This window comes from Benincasa hispida, chromosome 12 (genome assembly GCF_009727055.1).
Source record: "Benincasa hispida cultivar B227 chromosome 12, ASM972705v1, whole genome shotgun sequence".
Classification (NCBI taxonomy): Eukaryota; Viridiplantae; Streptophyta; class Magnoliopsida; order Cucurbitales; family Cucurbitaceae; genus Benincasa; species Benincasa hispida.
In genome coordinates, this window is record NC_052360.1 from 53,077,343 (window position 1) to 53,099,016 (window position 21,674).

The following is a 21,674-nucleotide window of genomic DNA, read 5'->3' on the forward strand; positions in this document are numbered from 1 at the left end:
TAAATGAGATTCAAATATTAGATTTATATGAATTGGATTCATAAAGAGATGTGTGCATATAAATATGTGATATTTATATTTGTTGGGTTTTATGTCCTAAAACTCGTGGTTTGTAAACAATGGAACTTATTATGAAAATTCAATAAGGTGTTATTGAATAGATATTTTGTTTAATGGAAATCCAATAAACCTGAAAGTCCCTTGACTATTGGATGAGTACTTGAACTTTATGTGGAGACATAAAGGTGGATCAGGTTCGAGTAAATAGTCAAAAAGATCATATAGTATATGAATAAGATTGGGTACCTTATTCTGGTAACACTATTCGATGCGGCCTGCTCTGTAGTTGTTACAAGGAGTTGTAAAGTGCTACAAACGAAGTGATCCTAATTCGTTCATGTTGGGACATGAGGAGTGGGGGTGTCCTTGTGCAAAAGGGTTTTCGCAAGATTGGACCACGAAATTAGTCACTCTTACTTTATAACGTTGTTTACTGTTTAAGATTGACTATTTCAAAGAGATGACCTAGGTAACTTGACCTTAATCCTGAGCTAACTATGATCTCCTGTTTATTTTGAAATTATCCTTAGATTTGCATAAGTGAGGGTTAGCTCAATAGCGCCGACTTAATAAACCTCCCATTTCAGGGATAAGACCGGATAGATAGCTGGGGACATAGGGTGTAAGACCTGTCTCTTATACACATCTAGATGTGTATAAGAGACAGAGACCGGATAGATAGCTGGGGACATAGGGTGCAAGATGGAATTCACTCCTACCCGCTTTAGGGATAGTAGAGAGGTTGTTCTCTTAAGTGCTGATTCTGGGTCTTGAACAAGGGGCCCCACCCTCTCATCTGTCTCTTATACACATCTAGATGTGTATAAGAGACAGTAATATATCTATAGTGAGGGGAGTTCAACTATGGGCTTTAGTGGAGTGACCCATTAGTTAACGAATGGGGGTTAGATCGGTCTAATGAGTTTAGCTGATTAATCTCAGATCATTGAAACACATGATCTATAGGTCCACAAGGTCCCCCTACTAGCTTGGAAATGGATTAGCTCTAGAGTAGCATGATAAGTTAATTTGAAATGTTCAAATTAGAATCAAACAGAATTGGAGAATATATATTTAAATAAGATTTAAATATATGAAGATAAATTTGTGTAAAATTGATTTAATATTGGATATTAAATTAATTAGAATTATTTAAATAATTTTTTATTAATTTTATTAGAAAATTAATTTATGAAATTAATAAATTTTTCTTTTAGAAATCAAATATGTTTTTTAAAATCAATATTAGTTTTTGAAAACAGAAAAATTACACAAAAAAGGAAAAATGGGATTTTTCAACTTCATCTTCAAGTTGCTCACAAAGAACCCATTATCTTCAACCTTCATCCAAGCATGAACTGCATCTCATGCAGCAAATCTCTTTACATGATAGTCTGTAATATATTGAAGAGATTGGAGTAAAGTTGAAGGATTGCAACCGATTGAATTTTTCTGAAAATTCGCGTATAAGAAGGTGTTCTTCATTTGGGTTGTTGCTGTGAGCATTCTCCAAGTTTCCTTTGATTCCAACTTATTTAGAGTCTCACAACTCAATCTAGAGCACCAAGAGAATAATAGGGAAGATCTTGTGGTGGTCTACACAAAGATTTGGAGGATTTAGCCGCTGAAAATCAAGATTTCAACGGTTCTTCAAAGGTATGTCATGTAACCCATTAAATTCTGTTTAAGCATGTTTTCTTTTCTGCCAAAATTAATCAATTAGAGTGTTTATTGATCCTTGTTGCTTCCGCTGCGTGCTGGTACCTTTCCAACAATTTATTTGTTGATTAATCAACCTTATATTAAATATCATTTATTATATAGTTATTTAATTTATATATTAATTGTTTAGTTAATGGTTTATTAATTAATTAAAAAATGATGGAGAATGAATGCTAGTATAAATATGTGATATTTATGTTAATTAATTAACTATATATTAAATATGATTTAATAAATAGTTATTTAATTTATATGTTAATTGGTTAATTAATAGTTAATTAATCAACTAACAAATGATCAAAGTGGAAAGACTTAGAGAGGAGGTTACCCCCTCCCTACAAATATACCATTATAACCCTTCTAGGGTAAGCAATTTTTGTGAAAGATTGCCCTAGCTTCTACTCTCATATTTTCTCTACTCTACTCTCTCAAGAACATTCCCTCTACCTTCATTCCTTCTCCCAAGGTGTTAGAGCCCACACATCTAACTCCTTGGAATCCTAATCATAATGAGGAAGCTCTTGCGGTGTTGTCTTTGTTTGTTGAGAGGTTCAAATTTGTTCATGTGCAAAGGAGAGAAAATTGTGAAGAAAGGGGGATCTTCAAGGTTGAGTTTTCTTCTTCCCTTTATTCTCTTCTTATTCATTAAAAGCATGCTTAGGTTTATTTAATGTTTATCCTATTATTGAGTGAATTAGTTCACCATTTTTAAGTTCTATAAAATCGATTTTCAAATTGCAAGGCAATCACACGCTTCCGCGAAAATCCAATTCTCTTCATATGCCACATATCAAGAGACTCAACTATGTAAGCAGAATTACAAGCACTTACATTCATCATATTTGTAACAGGAATATTGTTCAAGACAAAACCATCAGTTAGGTACCCCTTACCAATAAAATCTCCATTCTTGACGAGGATAACCTTGTCAGCTTCTAGTACAATTTTAAGCCTGACCTGGTTCAATAGACTTTCAGATACCAAATTTCTATGTAGGGAAGATACATACAACACATTACTTAAGGATAAAGTTTTTCCAGAGGTTAATTTTAAAAGAATCTTCCCTTTTTCAAGTACTCCTATAGTGGCAGAGTTACCCACAAATACACACTCTTCATCAATAGAGTTTTGGTAGTCTTGGAAGAGCTCTCGGTTTGAGCAAAAGTGTCTTGAAGCTCCGATATCGAGAATCTAGTCTAATTTTTTTCCGCCATATTGGCTTCCACAACAATAGTTATTATGTCATCTTGTTTAATAAGATTGGCTTGTGAGGTGGATTACTGATATGGCCTTCTTTTTCTTTTACTGCATTGGTAGGATTTATGTCCAGGCTTCCCACAGATATAGAAAATTAATTTATTCTTTTCAATCTTCCCACCAGTAGATTTGTGATGTCTATTCCTTTTAGAAGGATTATTCTTGCTAGGCTGTTTGTTGTGTTTTTTGAATCTGTCTTTGTTAACATTAGAAGATTCAACCAAGTTAGCACCAACAGAAGTCAAAATCTTCAACCAATTTAGCACTAACTGAATTAAAATTTTTAGAAACTAACTTATCTTTTAGCCTGTTGGCTTCTTCTGTGTGCATGTGAATGATCAACTCCTAGAGTATCAGATCCTTCTTTTTGTATTTCAGATGGTTTCGATATTTACTCCAGGATGGAGGAAACTTCTCGAACAACAATTTACTTGGAGAATTTTGCACATCTTCATGCCTTCAGACGAAAGTTTTGCTACCAAGTTTTCATACTCATGGATTTTATTAATAACAGGTTTCTCATCAATCATCTAAAATTGTAGCCACATTCCAACGATATATTTTTTTCGTCCAGCATCATATCCTCCATATCGAGGCTCCAGTGTATTCAGGATTGCCTTAATTGATCTTTGGAACACAAACAAATCGAACATGGGGTCTGTTATATGGTTAACCAGATAGCCACAAACTGTTTTATTGTCTTTCTCGTATTTATCGAGATCAATCTTGGAGGACTGCCTCGGTTGGTCAGAAACAACGACGGTCCTCTGAAAGATCCTGGATCGGTGACAGTATATACCTTCTTAGTAACAATAGATGCTTCTGTGGTGAGGATATAATCAACCTCCAGCTGCTCGAAGGAGATAAAAATTTTTTAGGACCAACGGTGGTAATTCGCTCCATCGAGTGGTTCGAGATTGGACAGATTGGGGAGGACCATACTGAAGGAACTGTGAAGTTCTATAGCGGAAGCGAGGATCAATCCAATTTTATAATTGTCATAGAAGCAAAAAATTACATAAGAAAAATATGCATTAATCTAGAAAAATTACAACATGCAATAAGAGAAAAAACGGAGAAGATTGGAAGAAATACGTACCCTTGAAGATAAAAACTTCTTCATAAATCCTCTTCTCTAGCCACGATCCAACAAACAATAAATCCAAGGAGCAACACCACAAGTGAGACCTCTGTATTCTCTTTTGAAATGAAAATTTCTCAGGACTGTGTAAGCTCTGAGAATTTGGAAGAGGGAAGATATATTTGAGAGAGGAAGAAATTTTTTTTCTGTTTATCCAGTAGGGAAGAGAAAACAAAAATACACCCTCACTACGTAAAAATTCTCGAGAGGGGAAGAAAAAAAAATCTAGTAACCCCACTCTCACGTTTTGATGAGAGAAAATTAAGGGGAGGGAGTTACTCCCTTTAATTTTGAAATTCAAAATTAAATTATAAATTTAATTTTAATTGAATTATATATATATATATATACAACACATAACCTATATTTTATATTATATCAAATACAATATAACCTATAGTTTTATTTCTCTTATATGTGTATGTTATTTAATATAAATCGTATCTGTACTAAATTAAATTACGTGAATCTCATTCATATAATTAATATTTGAATATTAAATTATTTATTTCCTCTCAATTAAACTTTATAAGGTATTAAATACATTATATTAATTATATCATATATAATTAATTTTCTTAATTAATTTGAACAATTCAAATTAATCCAAAATTAATTCTCAATAATCCCTGTTGAGCTACAGAGAGAACCTTATGAACTTGTAGATTGAAGCTCCAATAGTACATGAATAATTAATTAAACTCTTTTAATTAAATCATTGAATATTCATTAACTGTTGGTCATTCCACTAAAGACCGACAGCTGCACTCTTCCCACTAAAAATATATTTTTGTGTCCATTGGATATAACCAATCAATGGTGTGATAACCCTTCACAAATTGCTCGTAAGTACAGCTGGGCCAAAATTACCGTTTTGCTTTTCTAGTTACATTTAACTTCTTAAGTACCATGGATCCCCTCTAATGAACAATAATTCATAGTACAACTATGACCAAACCTCTCTTGGGCCAAGAGAAGGTATGGTGCCACATTGTTCTAGCCCTCGAATCAACCCTTAAGGGAGCAATTTATCTACTTACCCAGACATTAGGGAAATAGTGAATTCTATCTTGTATAGCCGTGTTCCCAATTCTCTAATCAGACGAATCTTCAAAATGGTAGACTTATTGAGTCGGCTGGTCACTCTCACCTATACAAATCAAAGAACTGCCTTCATAGGTAGGAGTTCACAACTCACTCAGGATTCAGGTCATGCCACCTATGGTCATCCTTGTGAGATGTAAGTCTCTAATATTAACGATGTTATATAATATGACTATTCATTTTGTGGTCTGGTCTTATACAAACTCCTTTGTATAAAATACCCCCGCTCACATGTCTTTGCATGAATGATCAAGATCAGATCATTTGTAGTACTTTATAACCATTGTAACATCTAAAAAGTGGGTCGTATTCGTAGTGTCACCAAGATGAGGTACCCAACCTTATCCATCCACTACAGACCATTTAGGTTATCACTTAAACATGATCCACTTGTATGTATCTACATATATGTTTAAGTTATAGAAGATAACCTTGGATGTTAGTTTATTGGTTAGTGAGTTAATGCTACTAAACATCGAATAAAATATGTCATATTTTATTAAATAAATAAAATGTTTGTACATTATAGTTACAACCTATAAGACCCACAAGATTTAGGGCATCAACCCCAACACTCATCGTTCTTGATCGACATCTGGAGAAAATTTAATTGCTTTCAAAATGTAAAAATAGATGTCGAAGAGTTGTGCTGTGGAGGAACCATTTCCCTAAAAGAAATTACGGTGCGACTTTGATGCCAATCGTTGTGCCGATTGCTCCCCAGGGTTAATACAACATCCAAGTTCAGGCATGCACTCGTCAGAAGATGGATTGAAGTTGAGGAAAAAATAATGCTCAGAACAGAACGGATGAAAAAAGATCAACTGAGTATAGAAAATGAGATCTTAGAAAAAACTATTTTTTCATATCAGTGTTCTAGGTTTAAGAAGAAGAAGCTTATGGAAACAACGGCTAGGGTTGAAGAAGCAACGGGAAGAAAAATAGTCACAAATAATAAATCATAACGGGAAGAAATAGTCACAATAATAAAACTGATTTAATATTAAAACGTTTATTTTTAGGGTAAAAATTAAACGGATAAGTAATAGAAAGTTATTTATTTTCTGTGCAAGCATGGTTACCCATACCCGCTCGCCTGAACGAACAATGACACACACTTATGGTGAAAGGGTTTTACTTCCACCACCACTACACTTTGGAGTTACCTCTAGCATACCTTGGTAATTTTACCTTTAAAGCATTGGTTAGTTCTTCAATGTGGGATTCTTTTAACTCTTGTTATGGGCCTAAGCCCAAGAGTCATTTCCAACGAGACCGACCCTAGATCTTGAGAAGACTAACTTTATGGGTTAGCCATTAAGGTATATGCTTAAGTGTTTAACTTCTAGATAGGTCCATTAGTGAAAGAGTCTTAATAATTCGTAAGCATTTGATCAATGATTTAAGAAATTAACCAGTGAATAACTGTTGTGAAACTATATTGCTATATTATATAGAGTGTTCGTAACATAGAGGGTTCATTGAAAAACACAATGAATTCTTCATTCTCTAGCTTTCTCTTGATATAGTAACTAACTTGATCGGTGGAGTGTTTGGCCAAATATTGTAAAACAAAGATAAGAGAGGAAATGCTGAAAAATAGGATTTGGCTCACTACAGAGTATCCAATATTGTATTGATATTTTTTTTTAGAATAGATGATATTATTCTAAAGACCGAAAACTGAACACTCCTTACCACAGATATATTATGTGTCTATCTTAACCATTCAACAGTGCAACAACCTTTCACAGATCACTCGTAAGTACAGCTCGACCAATAATCGTTATGCTTCTATAGTTACATCTAACTCCTTAAGTACCACCGAATCCTTTAATGAACATAAGTCATAGTCCTACTATGACTAAGTCCTCTCTTCCAAAGAGAAGTTGTGGCCACTATGTTAAAGCTCTGGAATCAGCCCTTAAGGGAGCAATCTCTCTACTTATACCTCCTTCGGGAAAGGAGTGAATTCCATCTTGTGGATTGAGTTCCTAGCTCCCAGATCAGACAATTCCCCAGCTCCCAGATCAGACAAGGAGTGAATTAGCTTTCATCCACACCTCATATGCATTGCAAACACATCGCGGTGCATCAAGGGTCGGGACTTGAGGACACTCCTCAAATATAAGGTTGTTCGCCACGAAATATGTTTCACACGATTCTTTCCACTGTATGCAGTCGATCATATTCAAAACATTAAACAGAAATACTATGAGTTGCTGAAAAGAAAAACATATTGACCCACGTTAGGTTTTAAACAAATACCCATTATAAAATAAAACAACATCCAATAAGGTTTTAGAAAAACTAATATGAAACCCGTGTGACATCTAGTTTCACAATGACGCATCAAAAGGTTTAGAACAAAAGCCGTAAGGGAGGTCAATTATCCCTCCTCTGAATTGAAAAGTTCTCAAACAATCATTAATACTAGAACAACTCTTGCTTCTATAACAACTAGCCATCATTGATTTGGCCAAGAGATCATTAACTTACTTAACAATCTCTCGTAAGTGTGATCTGTTATTTTAGGCCCTAGAGATCCACCCCAAAAAGCCAATCCGAAGGGAAAAAATCCGATTGGGGCAAAACCTAAAGCGACCCTATCCATTTCTGGAATTCACCTTGATCTTGACCAACTGCACAAAACCCATCCGAAGGAGGACGCTCCCAGGGTGCCACGAGGGAGTACAAAATGATCTCATGGTGTGAACCAATGACAGAGACCATAGGACGCGTTGACACACACCCTTCACCTACTTACTATAAACACTCTCTCCATCCACCTTGATATTGACTCATGCAAACACTATCCGAAGGGGAATGCTTCCAGGGCACCACAAGGCCAAGCATGAATCTCACGGTGTGAACATACAGGGAGAAATGTGAGTAGAATCATAGACATATCTAATACGCCTATTCCTCCCACTAAGTATTTTATAACCTAGGGTTTAGCTTACTTACAAAAAACATGGCTAAGGATTTTAACTAAGTGACTTTTAGGTTTTCCCAAGAGTAATATTTACCTTTGATCATCATCCATTGAACTCTTTAACGAAGTCTTTGACCAAATTCTCGCATGCTTGTTGAAAATCTATCTAATTCACCTTTCCAGGTAGGGGTGTTATGTTTCTGTCAACTTAAGAACCCCAACCTATCCAGAACCCACCTTAGACAAAAGGTCCCTTATAGATAGATTTAAAACAAATTTAATCTTTTATGCCAACCAATTTAATCTTATTAAACCGATTTTAAAAGATTAATCTAGGTTACTAAACTCTTTCGAACCATTTGAACTTAGGTTTATCTCAATCCAATTTTATAACCCTTTTAAAAAACTTGAGTTCACCCTAAGTCCGCATGCAACTCTTTCTTATTGATTTTAGTTCTAATTTCCTTTATAACACTTATAAACGGAAACCAAAACCACAATTCTAAGCTAATACATGCAAGGCATTCATAACGCTTATAAACAGCCTAAGTGTCATACTCAATGCATTGTTCATTCAATTCTACTTCTTTTATATAACACTTATACAAAATAGCAATGAAATAAGCACAACATGCTTCCATTCACCCTTAGACTATAACACTTATAATAAAAGTATGATGCAAGATAATGCTCACTACATGCAAAATATAACTCTTATATTTCATGATGCATGCGCATGCTTTCAAGTAATTTCTTCATGCTCGATTATAACATTTATAATACATGATGCATGAATAATTACACAACCTAAAGTGGGTTTTAAACTATATGTCAAACACTTTGCCATATAAGCACCATACATCACATGTATAATAAACAAATGTTGATAAATCGGGTAAAATTGCCTTAAAAAATCAAAATTAAAGCTAATTATTACAGAAACAAGGAGTCTCTGGTTCAAACAGACAAACAGGTCTTGAACCGCTTCGGTGAAGCAACGCGTCTCCAACCATCGTGTACTAAACTCCCTGCAATCGTCTATACGATAAAACAAATGCTTCGCTCTATCGCTTAACAATGCTCCCAAAGCTAAACGATCGTTTAGCAAATACTACACGATTGTGTACCTTTTACTAAGCGATAAAGCCTGAGGTACGCGATCGTCTAAACGATTATGATGCGGCAAAGCACCATCGCCTAAACAATCGTTTAGCGAGCGCCTCCGTATCGTATACACATGATCGTGTAGGTATAACTAAGTGATGAGGCTTGTTAACTACACGATCGTCTAGCGTGCGCCTTTTACTAAACGATGAAGAGAATCACATGCTCCCAATATGATCGTCTACCTTCAGCGCTTAACACAATCAGACAACCAACGCTACGCGATAGAGTAAACGATTTACCCCATCGCTTAGCATTAGTTAAACGATCGTTTAGTAAATACTACATGATCGTATAGAAAAATCTACACAATCGCTTAGATAAATACCAACGATCGTTTACCTTAGGCTACATGATACGACCAACTCTTGGTCTTCTTGCTCATTGAGAACTGCAACTCCATGCTTCGAAACTTCATCACGAATGACTCAACTAACTCAAACTTTTTGAATTATAAACTCGATTGCAAGTTAATTACGCCCAAAAAACACAAGGGCCCTTACAAATTAACACTTTGTAATTTAAGAAAGCTTTAACTAAAGGAAATTAAACCCAAAAACATTCATCAACTCCAACCACAAATGCACTCAACATTTAAATACAAATGTAGAAAGCCACAAAGAATGTAAAAGAAGTTCAAAACAGACTTGTAATTTGGAATATCAGAACAACCTGGCTCTGATACCAATTCTAGGAAATTGAACACGAGGATTTCCATGAGCAGCGAAAAGATCATTCCAAATTACAATCATATATGAATTTTACAATTACAGCCATAAAAAAAACATACAGTTATGCATTCATTACAGAAATTACAGCATGATACTATAAATAATCAAGGAGAAACATTACACATATTTGTAGACTCATCTCCATGCTTCTTGATCACGAACGCTTGAACACAGCAACACACCAACCTCGAACGCTCGTCGAACGTGACCGCTACACTCCACGAACACCTTGCACTCGAACTCAACGATTTCTTTGGTCATGAAAAACTCAACAACACAAACGGCCTCCATAGAACCTCGACAGTGTCAAGTTGAGTATGACACCACCAAGAAGGCTACCTTGATATTCTTGGTGTGAGAATCCAGAGGGTGGGCTCTTTGTGGCCTTGGTTTGAGGCAGAATACAGAGGAAACAACAATCGTGTAAACGATTAAGCAAGTGGGAGATGGAAGAACCTATTGTATAGGTCGATGCCCAATCGTTTAGCAAAAGCTAAGCGATCGTCTAGCAACTGTCTCTTATACACATCTAGATGTGTATAAGAGACAGATTTAATTCTCAATAATCCCTGTTGAGCTATAGAGGGGATTTTATGGACCTGTAGCTCGAAGCTCCAACGGTATGTGAATAACTTACTAAACTCTTTAGTCATGAGATCCACCATCCGTTAACTGCCAGGCACTCCACTAAAGACCGACAACTGAACTCTCCTTACCACAGATATATTATGTGTCCATCTTAACCAATCAACAGTGCGACAACCCTTCACAGATCGCTCGTAAGTACAGCTCGGCCAATAACCATTATGCCCCTGTAGTTACATCTAACTCCTTAAGTACCACTGATCCCTCTAATGAACATAAGTCATAGTCCTACTATGACTGAGTCTTCTCTTCCAAAGAGAAGTTGTGGCCACAATGTTCAAGCCTAGGAATCAGTCCTTAAGGGAGCAATCTCTCTACTTATCCCTTGTCTCTTATACACATCTAGATGTGTATAAGAGACAGCATTAATCCTCCATTAGATGTATCTTATACATCATACCGATCATATCATATATAATCGAATTACCTCTTGTCAATTTGAACATTTCAAATCAACACCAAGAACTGATCCTCAACTGAATCCATTGGGCTACCAAGGGGATTTTATGGACCTGTAGCTCGAAGCTCCAACGGTATGTGAATAACTTACTAAACTTTTTAGTCATGAGATTCACCATCTGTTAACTGCCAGACACTTCATTAAAGACCGACAGCTGAACTCTCCTTACCACAGATATATTATGTCTCCAACTTAACCAATCAACAGTGCGACAACCCTTCACAGATCGCTCGTACGTACAGCTCGGCCAATAACCATTATGTCCCTGTAGTTACATCTAACTTTTTAAGTACCATTGAATCCTCTAATGAACATAAGTCATAGTCCTACTATGACTGAGTCCTCTCTTCCAAAGAGAAGTTGTGGCCACAATGTTCAAGCCTAGGAATCAGTCCTTAAGGGAGCAATCTCTCTACTTATCCCTGCTTTAGAAATATTGTGAATTCCATCTTATGGATTAAGTTCCCAGCTCCCAGATCAGACAAGTGCCTAAAAAGGTAGGCATGTTGAGTTAGCAATCTAGCCACTCTCACCGATACTAATTAAAGGACTTCCCTCAAAGGTAGAAGTTCCCAAAACACTCAGGATTGAGGTCGTGTCACCTATGGTCGTTTAGGTGAGATGTAAGTCTCTAGTATCAACAGCATTATATACAGAGTCTAGTCATCTCGTAGTCCGATCTTATACAAACTTTTTGTATAGGACACCCCCGCTCGCACGTCTCCACATGAATCGTCAGGATCTACCATATGTAATAGTTTACAACACTTGCAAATCTCTACAAAGCGGGTCGTTACCAGGATCAGGTATCCCACCTTAATTCTTATACTACAAACCTATTTAGGTTATCACTTAAGGCATGATCCACTTGTATATCGCATATACATGCTTAAGTTTACATAAGACAACCGTGGAGCTTTGTTTATTGGATACGGGTAAATGCCAGAATGAAATAACAATTATTTTATTCATCAAGCAATGTGTATCATTATAAACAATGAGACTCCGGGAGAATTAGGACATTAATCCCAACAACACAAGCCCTCACCCAACTAACAAACTGAAGGGCGTACCTATAGCCAACAACACACCAAAAAGAGAATCCCAATGGACCGAATCGTACGCCTTCGGAAGATCTACTTTCAACACACAACGCGGATTCCCTCTGCCCTTCTTGTAGCCCCCCACAAGCTCCTGACCCAATAAAATGTTATCGAAAATTGACCTACCAGGAACAAACGCAGACTGGTCACCACTGATGAAAAAAGGAAACCACAACCTCAATCTCTCAACTAAGATCCTTGAGATACACTTATACACAACATTGCAACAAGAAATAGGACGAAACTCCTCTATACGTTCAGCTCCCCGCCTATTTGGGATAAGAGTAATAGCAGTAGAATTAACTCCACCAGGCAGGTAATAGGACTAAAAAAAGTTCAGCACAGCATCGCAGAAATCGTCCCCAACCACACTCCAAGCAGCTCTGTAAAAATCCATAGAAAATCCATCAGGCTCAGGAGCTTTCCCAGACTTCATCGAGAATAAAGCCTTCTGAATCTCATCCCAACTCGTTGGGCTACCAAGAACCTCCAACCCCTCTTCGGACCAGCTGAATTGCACAATATCCCCAATCCCGGCAGTAAGATCCCTATACCCCACAGGCTGAGACCCCAAACTACCTCGAAAGAACTCAACTGCTGCCCCTGCCACTCTATCATGCACCGTCTGGCGAGTCCCCCCAGCATTCACAACCGTAAATAAACCACTACAACTGCGACGAGATCGAACACAATAATGAAAAAATGCCGTGTTCATATCACCTAACTCCAGCCACCTCACCCAGGCCTTCTGTCGGAGCGATGCCTCCTCCAATCTAGCCACTAACCAGAACACCTCAGTGGCCCGAGCCGCCTCCGCACATACCGACTCTAAGTGAGGATCCCTCTCTACCTAAGCCTGAGCAGCCTCCATAATCTGCCTAGCCACCCGGACCTCCTCAGATAACACAGAGATACATCTACCAAACGATGAAAGTAAAACCCGCTTCACTGCCTTCAAAATTCGCACTAAGCTAACCATGGGAGACACATCCTCTGACCTTCTCCACACCGACCTTATAGTATCAATAAAACCATTAGCCTCCGCCCATTGAGAAAAATAGCGAAACGTAGGAGGCGACCTACTTCTTATCTCCCCTATAGAAACCAAAAGAAGGCTATGATAAGAAATTCCTCACTGACCAACCTTAACCTCCGAATACGGAAAAGCTACCTTCCACACCTCATTAGACAAGCAGCAATCCAACTGGCGTAAGATACCATTCCCTTGAATTTTACTAGTCCAAGTAAACCAGTTACCTGTCACACCCAACTCAACCAGATTTGCCTCCAACAACATCCCATCAAACTTCTCCATCTCTCTCAAGCTAGGGCAACCTCCAAAATCCTTCGAACTACTACGAATAGCATTAAAATCCCCCAGAACAACTCCAGGAAGCTGCCACAAGGCACACATATCAATCAACTGAGACCACAAGTTCCTCCTCTCGCTCACGTGATTAGAGGCATACACAACACCAATATGTACCCTAGCACTAGATACAATATCCACCAAGGTTCCAGAAATGAATTGATCCCCACTGACATCAATGGAAAAATTATAGACCTGTCTCTTATACACATCTAGATGTGTATAAGAGACAGCGTGATTAGAGGCATACATAACACCAATATGTATCCTAGCACTGGATACAATATCCACCAAGGTTCCAGAAATGAACTGATCCCCACTGACATCTATAAGAAAATCACACTCTTCCGCCACATAACCTATATCCTCCCAATTCCCCTCCCACTATAACTACACACACACCTCCAAGTATCACCAAACCTACCCACCACCATATCAAAGTTCTCGCAACGAACCCTCATCTAAAGCAAACAACAAAAAGTAATAAAGTTGGAAGCCAGGAAGTCTGCCACCACCCTACATTTGACAGGGTCATTCAATCCCCTAACATTCCAGGAACACCAAATCATGAATCTTTCAAGAAATCACACCTACCATCTCCCACTGGGCTTTTGCCCAAACTTCCGAACATCCCCTCCATAACATACAACGGATCAGGATCTGCCTGCACTAAAGCTAGTGCCAACGGGTCTCCCCTCTCATCACACAAAACTTCAAACTGATTACATTCGTCAACATGCTTTATAAATCTCGTGATCTCAGGGGACCCATAAACTACTTTACTCCTTAAGGGAGCCGAACCCGGTGACCCACTACCACCCCTGTGCCCTATACCTCCTTTATCACACCAACAACGACTAACCATAGTAAACTCGTCATCACTCTCTACACCTTTATTCCTAACCACTGGGCTAACTTCTCTCCCACCAATACCCAAATCTTGCCTCTTCCTCACACTCTCTATTCTCCCTCAAATACCCCTCATTAATCGCCACAATAAACAATTCCAGACCCTTTGTCACACCTTATTTCTCACACATAACCTCAGTATGCCCAAAGGAATCACAGTAAGCACACCTACGAGGTTTCCACTCATACACTACTGGAATAATAAACTCCTGACCATGCATTCTAACAGTGACTGAAGAGGGCAATAACGAATCACCATCCACCTGAACACAAACCCTCGCATACGATAACCGCCGGTGCTCTCTTGTTGCAACATCAAAAGAGATTGGTTTACCCACGACACTAGTTAACACTGCTAAACCCTTATCCAACAAGGTAATAGTTGGCATTTCTACGCATCCCCGAATTCTCTGAATAAGGCGACAAATAACAGAATACGGGAGTTTTGCATCCACAAACTGACCGATCAAAGATTTCTCTCACAAACACACACCCGCATCAATAATCTCCTCACAAGGTTCAACAATAACTTTTTCATTTTCAACCAAAAGGAGAATAAACTCTAACTTTCCCCCCAAATTTGACCCAGAAAAGGCCGCCCACGAACTTTCTCCTTTCGCACTGGAACCAAAAGCAACTGAACCACATTGCTCCTTCAACTGGTCTTACTTTGGACCAAACCCCCAGCGGAACCGATTTTGAGGACTGGCTCCTCTCTCTCACAAGAACCCCGCTCGTCCACCGAACGACCCTCACTTCCAATAAGCCCAGCCCGTGAGACCTCTTCACAGCCTAAATTCTGCTCCCTCCGAGGCTCCCACCAAAGCCCCCACACCTTTCAACCCTGTTCCCAACTCCCCCTACACTAGTCCACTCTCTTCACTCAGCCTCATCCCACTCCCAACAGGCCCGCATACCCCAACTCTCTCAAGGCCTGACCTAACGCCCCTCACAACCCGGTTTTCTTTCGAGTTCCCAACACCCTTAAGGCTCCTAGACACACCCTTTACATTCACTCGACTCCAAACTCCAGTCAAGCCCAAACCCAGCCCATCTGATTCATCCCTCTCACACCAATTTTCTTCTGACTCTGTGATCAACCCTTCGACCACCGTCAGATCACCCATCGTCAACCCCTCCCTCTCCTTCCCCCCCCCCCCCCCCCCAGCCTCACTTTGGCCATACTCCTCGTACTGAACCCTTCACCATCCTTAGAACAACCGTCAGACATCTCAAAACCCTTCACCTCCGAAGAACGAGCACCAATCCCGATTCGATCTCCGGTCTAAGCAGACGAAAGGATGCCGAGCAACTTGACCTCCATTCTTCTCCTTCAATCCTAAAAGATGAGCGTTACGCACCATCTAACCTCACCGTCTCTTGCTGCTAAAAACCAAAACGTAACCCTCACTGTCCAGATTAAACTTACCGTCTGCTAACGACCGTAACTGCTACTGTAAGTCTGCACTCAAACCGCGGTGTTGGAATGAAGATGGCGACAGCTACCGAATAGGCGAAGACGACGATGACCCCACCGAACCGAAACGGCTATCGGTTACCCTCGGGAGAAGACGACGTCTTGGGAGAATTCGACGGCCACTCGTCCGAAACCTTAAAAGGATATTTTTTTTTACCTTTGATTTTTTTTTTTTTTTTGCAAAGATATTGTAATTAAATTGTGGAGTGGGGGAATCAAATCTCAGACCTCAAGGTCTATAGTATGAGCATTATGCCAGTTTAGGGTTACACTTTTGTCGACTTGTATTGATATTTAAAGAGAAGTCACTTGTCAAGTAAATACAGTATAACAAATTACAGAAGCATTCTCAAATACAAAGGGAATAAAGATAAATCAGTAAATAGACAGCAAATAAAAGCAAGAGAAAATATTGTTCTAAGACCAAGCACTAAATCGGTGGAATGTTTTTGTCTATTTTATTCTTCAATTCCTCTTAGGTATTATAAATTTATGGATGGTACCAATTTTCAATATCAACCGTAATTATTGTATAAAAGATATCCATAACTATATGCGACATGTGTATTATTGTTATGATTCGTACGCAATGAACAAGTTTTTAGGACGTCTCAAAATTAAAATTCAATAAATGGGTCAAAATTAGTCTTAAATGTAGTCCACTTTATAATTAAATACAACGCCCAATAATTGTGTCTCATCACCATCACGTGGTAGCTTTTATTTTTAATATGAATTTTCATGAATTGAGCTGATTAAAAGCTGGTTCAAACTTCAAAAACCGTGGTCTATAGGATAAGCAGTAAATTCCATAATTTCACTTACCTTTTCTTTATTACTTTTCTTCCCTTTAAATATACAACAATATCATCTCTAAAAAAAATAAAAATAAAATTATTGTTTCATGAATGTATTATTATTCAGCAAATAAAACTCAAATTCATTTCTTTTTACTGACCTATTCACATGTTTAATTACATAAAAAAAAATGGTAATTGTATGACATCAAAATTTTTAATAATTTTAAATTAAGTTACATATTTAATCATTGGACGGTATAATAAGTCCTTTAACTTTTAAAAAGTATGAGATGGTTCTTAAACTTTTATTTTTATATCTAATAGATTCTTGACATAATCAGTATTTTAGACATATTAGATGCAAAATTGCAAAAACCACACCTGAACTATGGTGGTAGTTGCAATTACACCATCAAATTTTCAAATATAAAAAGTAGGCCCTTAATATTCTATAAATGTTAAAACTGGACCCTCAAACTTACAATAATTGTAGAAAATGTACCAAAATGATAAAAGTTGAACAATCAAACTTATACAATTGTTACAATTTTTACAATTATGTAAATTTGAGTTGAGAGCTCAATATTTACGATTGAAAGTTTGAGGGTGAAATTGTAATTATCACCATACTTAAAGGATGATTTTTACCATTTATTCTAGGTGTATTTTTTTAAAAAAAATACTTACTAATTTGAAATATTTTATCAAATCAGAACTTTTAATTTAAATTATTATTCACAATTTTTTCTAAATTAAATTAAAAGATAAAATTTTGAATTGGGAATATATCAAATGTTGATCCCAAATCAAAATCCATAGTTTATTTTAGAATTCTATTCTAAATCTAAATCAGATTGTGGATAAAACCTAATATTTGCCTTTATTAAATTTGAACATACTCAAAATCCTTGTCCCAAATATTTTATTTAAAAAATGTAAAATCTAAATTCTAGGGTTGATCTGAAAATTAACAACATTTGTTACATTCATCAATTCCACATACCAAATTTGGGTGAAAGTAGAAATTAGAAGGTATAGCAAATAAATAAATAAATAAATCAAATGTATTATTATTGAAAATTTGTTTTAACTATAGCTCTCATTCTATGGTACATAAAAATACATATTTTCTAAATCTAGATGGTTTAATTCATAAACTAAGGTCACATTTCGTAATCATTTTGTTTCTTGTTTTTGACTTTTGAAAATTAAGCTTATTTTTTTCCCACAATAATTTGAATCATTCAAATTTCAAAAATAAAAACAAAATTTGGCTTCATTTTTAAACTATTGGTAAAAAAAAGATAAGTAAGGAAGAAATTTGGAGGTGAAACTAGTATCTATAGACTTAATTTTCAAAAACAAAAAATAAAAAACGAACGCCTCATTTGATAACTATTTTTTTTTAAAAAAAATTAAGTCTATGGACCTACTTCCACCTCCACATTTCTTCATTTGTTATATACTCTTCATCAATAGTTTAAAAAATCAAGCCAAATTTTGAAGGAAAAAAAGTAACTTTCAAAAAATTGTTTTTGTTTTTGAATTTAGCTAAGAATTTAACTATTGTACTAAAAAAAATATGTAAATTATTATAAGAAATATGGATGAAAGGATTTATTTTATAAAAATAAAAATAAAATAATAAAATCATTATCAAATGGAATCGAAATAATTACCCCACAATGACAAAACAACTCTATTTTCAACACAAATGTCCCAAATGTTTCCTTAAAAAATTAAGGACCATATGGAATATTTAACTTTTTATTTAATTTTCTTATGAAATTTATTCCTGGCATGTGGCGTTGAGATCAAACAAATATCGACCATCCACGTGTAATCTTATCTCTACTTTTTCGAAGGTTCACCTTTGACCACGTACGTTAAAATCTAACGTCACACCGCCGCAACATCGTTACGGACCAGTCAAATTGATGCCACATCGGATTCCTACCTGTCACCGCCATGCTCTCACGCAACCCTTGTCTGCCACGTGTTCGATCTGTCTCCCAAAGGCATCAATCTCTTCGCAATTATTAATTAATTATTGCTCACTAAAATATAAGAGATAAAATTAGTGGAGCTGGATTAACTCTAATTTTGAAAAAGAAAAAGAACACGAGAATATTGAGTAAAATCCTTTTTTCTCTTAAAGAAAATATTAAAACAGGGGGAGGTTTGAATTTTGGTATGGAGGATTTGGAATTTTGATAAACTTTTTGAACCATAAAATAAAATTGGTCAAAAACAAAGATTGGAATCGCCTTGAATTTTATATATCCACCACATTTTATTCCTTTTAAATCAAACACCAACCATACCAAAACAATAGCATCAAGTTAAGAATATCTCATTCTTTCTAGATTTTTCCACTCTCTTCATACCACATGCAATTTTATTTCAATTTTCCATTATATTTTCTAGGGGTGCAACAATAATTCGATTTAGTTTGATTTGGTGGCCAAATTGATCTGAACCGAAAATTTTAAAATATCTATATATGAAACCAAGCCAAACAATAATTGTGTGTTTAAAATATCTAAATTTTAAAATATTAGATAATTTTTTTTTAATTATTGAGGAGTTTATTGGACAACATTGAAATTGGACCTATTAGATATTTTTTAAAGCTTTAAATATTAAAAAGACACAAACCTACAATTTCAAAGATTAAATTTATATAATTTGGCCATAAGTTTATTTTGTCTCTAAACTCACTAAACATATGCTAAATTACAAGTTTAGTCCTTGAACTTTTATGTCTGTCAATTCGTATTTAATCCATAAACTTTAAACACACACACCAATTGGACACCAAATTAAAAGTTTAGTCAAAATTATGTCCAACATATCAATCATTCTTTAAAAAGTTCGAACATAATAGGAATTTGTTAGACACAAAATTAATAGTTGAACAACCTATTAAATATTTTTTTATATTCAAATAACCTTACACTAACTTCAAAATTGAGAGACTACACAAGTAATTTAACTAATGATTTTAAAAAAAAAAAAATAAGGTCTCATTTGGTAACCATTTTGTTTTTTGTTTTTGTTTTTGAAAATTGAACATATGGACACTACTTCCACCTCCAAATTTCTTCCTCTATTGTCTACTTTTCATCAATGGTTTAAAAAACCAAACCAACTTTTAAAACATTGTTTTTGTTTTTGGAATTTGGCTAAGAATTCAACCATTGTACTTAAACAAACATACAAATCATTGTAAGAAATGTGGATGAAATAAACCTAATTTTAAGAAACAAAAACAAAAAATCAAATAGTTACCCGACGAGACCTAAAGTATTTGAATTTTGATTTTGGTTTTGTGGTTATTCTTATTTGTTAGAATAATACTTGATTATATTATGGACTGGACACATTTTTTTACTATGGACTCTTATCACAGAGTAAAAAAAACTTAAAAAATAAAAAAAGAATCTACGTGATAAATTATGATTAAACAAATAAGTAAAACTTAATTTATTAGTTGTTAATTTGTAAAAAAAAAAAAAAAAAAAAAAAAAATCAAAGAGTAATGACCCAAAATAATAATAACAGCGCGTGTGACAACTATGCGCCAGTTATTGGAGGTTCCAAGTGGAGCACTTAAAATCGTGCTTCCCACGTGCCTTCTTCTGTCTCCCTATAATTACCCCTTCCCCTCTTCCTCATCCTTCTTATCTTCTTCCGCTTTAGTAACCAAAATCCCTATAATTTCCTTATGGCCGACTCACACAGACGAACCTCCGGTGCCAGCGGCCGCCATCCCCAGCAGCCAAGCCGCCTTCAACGCCGGGCTCCGGCGTCCCTGCAAATCAACCGCTCCGATTGGAAGGTCGCCATCCCTCTCTTGTCCCCGCTCGTCTCTCCTTCCTCTCCTAAAGATATTCAAAATTGGACGCCCGATTCAAGAGAAGCTTCCTCCAGTTCTTCTCAGCACCATCATCATAAAGAATCGGAGCCGGAGAAGCCGCCGGTTTTTAAGAAATGGCAGCATCCGGCGGCTCCTTTCCATTACGATTCCGGTCCTAGGGCCCCCAGATTCGTACCCGTTTAGATTTTTCTTTTTTCCTTTCTTTTTGAAATAAACTCTCGAATTCGATCTGTAATCATAAGAATTTGTAGTCTGTAGATCTAACGGTCTGTTTTTGACGAGCTTATTGACTGCATCTTATGCTTAACCACACTGGATTATTTGTACATTGGTTTTGTATTTTATTTGGTCACATCACTCATTTCACTGCTAACGTTTAGATGGAAGTGACATTTATTAACCAATAATTTAAGCTGTAATGTGGAGTAATAGTACGGACGCATTTCGTTTTTGACAAATATTAATCTATATCTAAATTTAACATTCATCTAATAATAGTTATATTAATTTAAATTTTAAGTTTTTTAAGTATATCAATTTATATCATTTTTTTAATTTAATTCGATGAATATCAGGTAAAATTTTTATAATTCTAATCAATTAAATTCATGAATTTTCATATGTCAATCTATTTAAACACTTTATTATGATTATTTTTGAAAACCACTCAGACGTGTGTAGAGTTTTTCAAATATCTATTTTATAAAATGAAAGCTTAAAGTAAATGCATGAATGATTTTTAAAGAAAATTATGACTGAGAATTTAAATGACCCATTTATTAAAGTTTAGGATTTGATTGATACGTTTATTAATTGTTTGAATTTATACCACTTTTAAAATTTAAGAATATAAATAGATGTTTTTTCTTTTATTTTTTCTATCTATTTTGGTTATTTAATTTAAAAGAAAAGAACAC

At 36.0% G+C, this 21,674-nt stretch overlaps 1 protein-coding gene across 1 annotated transcript; it reads left to right on the forward strand.

Moving 5' to 3' along the window:
* Nucleotides 1–20,554: 20,554 nt before the first annotated feature.
* On the forward strand, nt 20,555–21,083 carry LOC120067885 (uncharacterized protein At4g14450, chloroplastic-like). The gene has a single exon (XM_039019497.1). It carries the CDS (start codon nt 20,605–20,607, stop codon nt 20,938–20,940), a length of 336 nt encoding a protein of 111 aa, XP_038875425.1. The 5' UTR covers nt 20,555–20,604; the 3' UTR covers nt 20,941–21,083.
* Nucleotides 21,084–21,674: the final 591 nt, after the last annotated feature.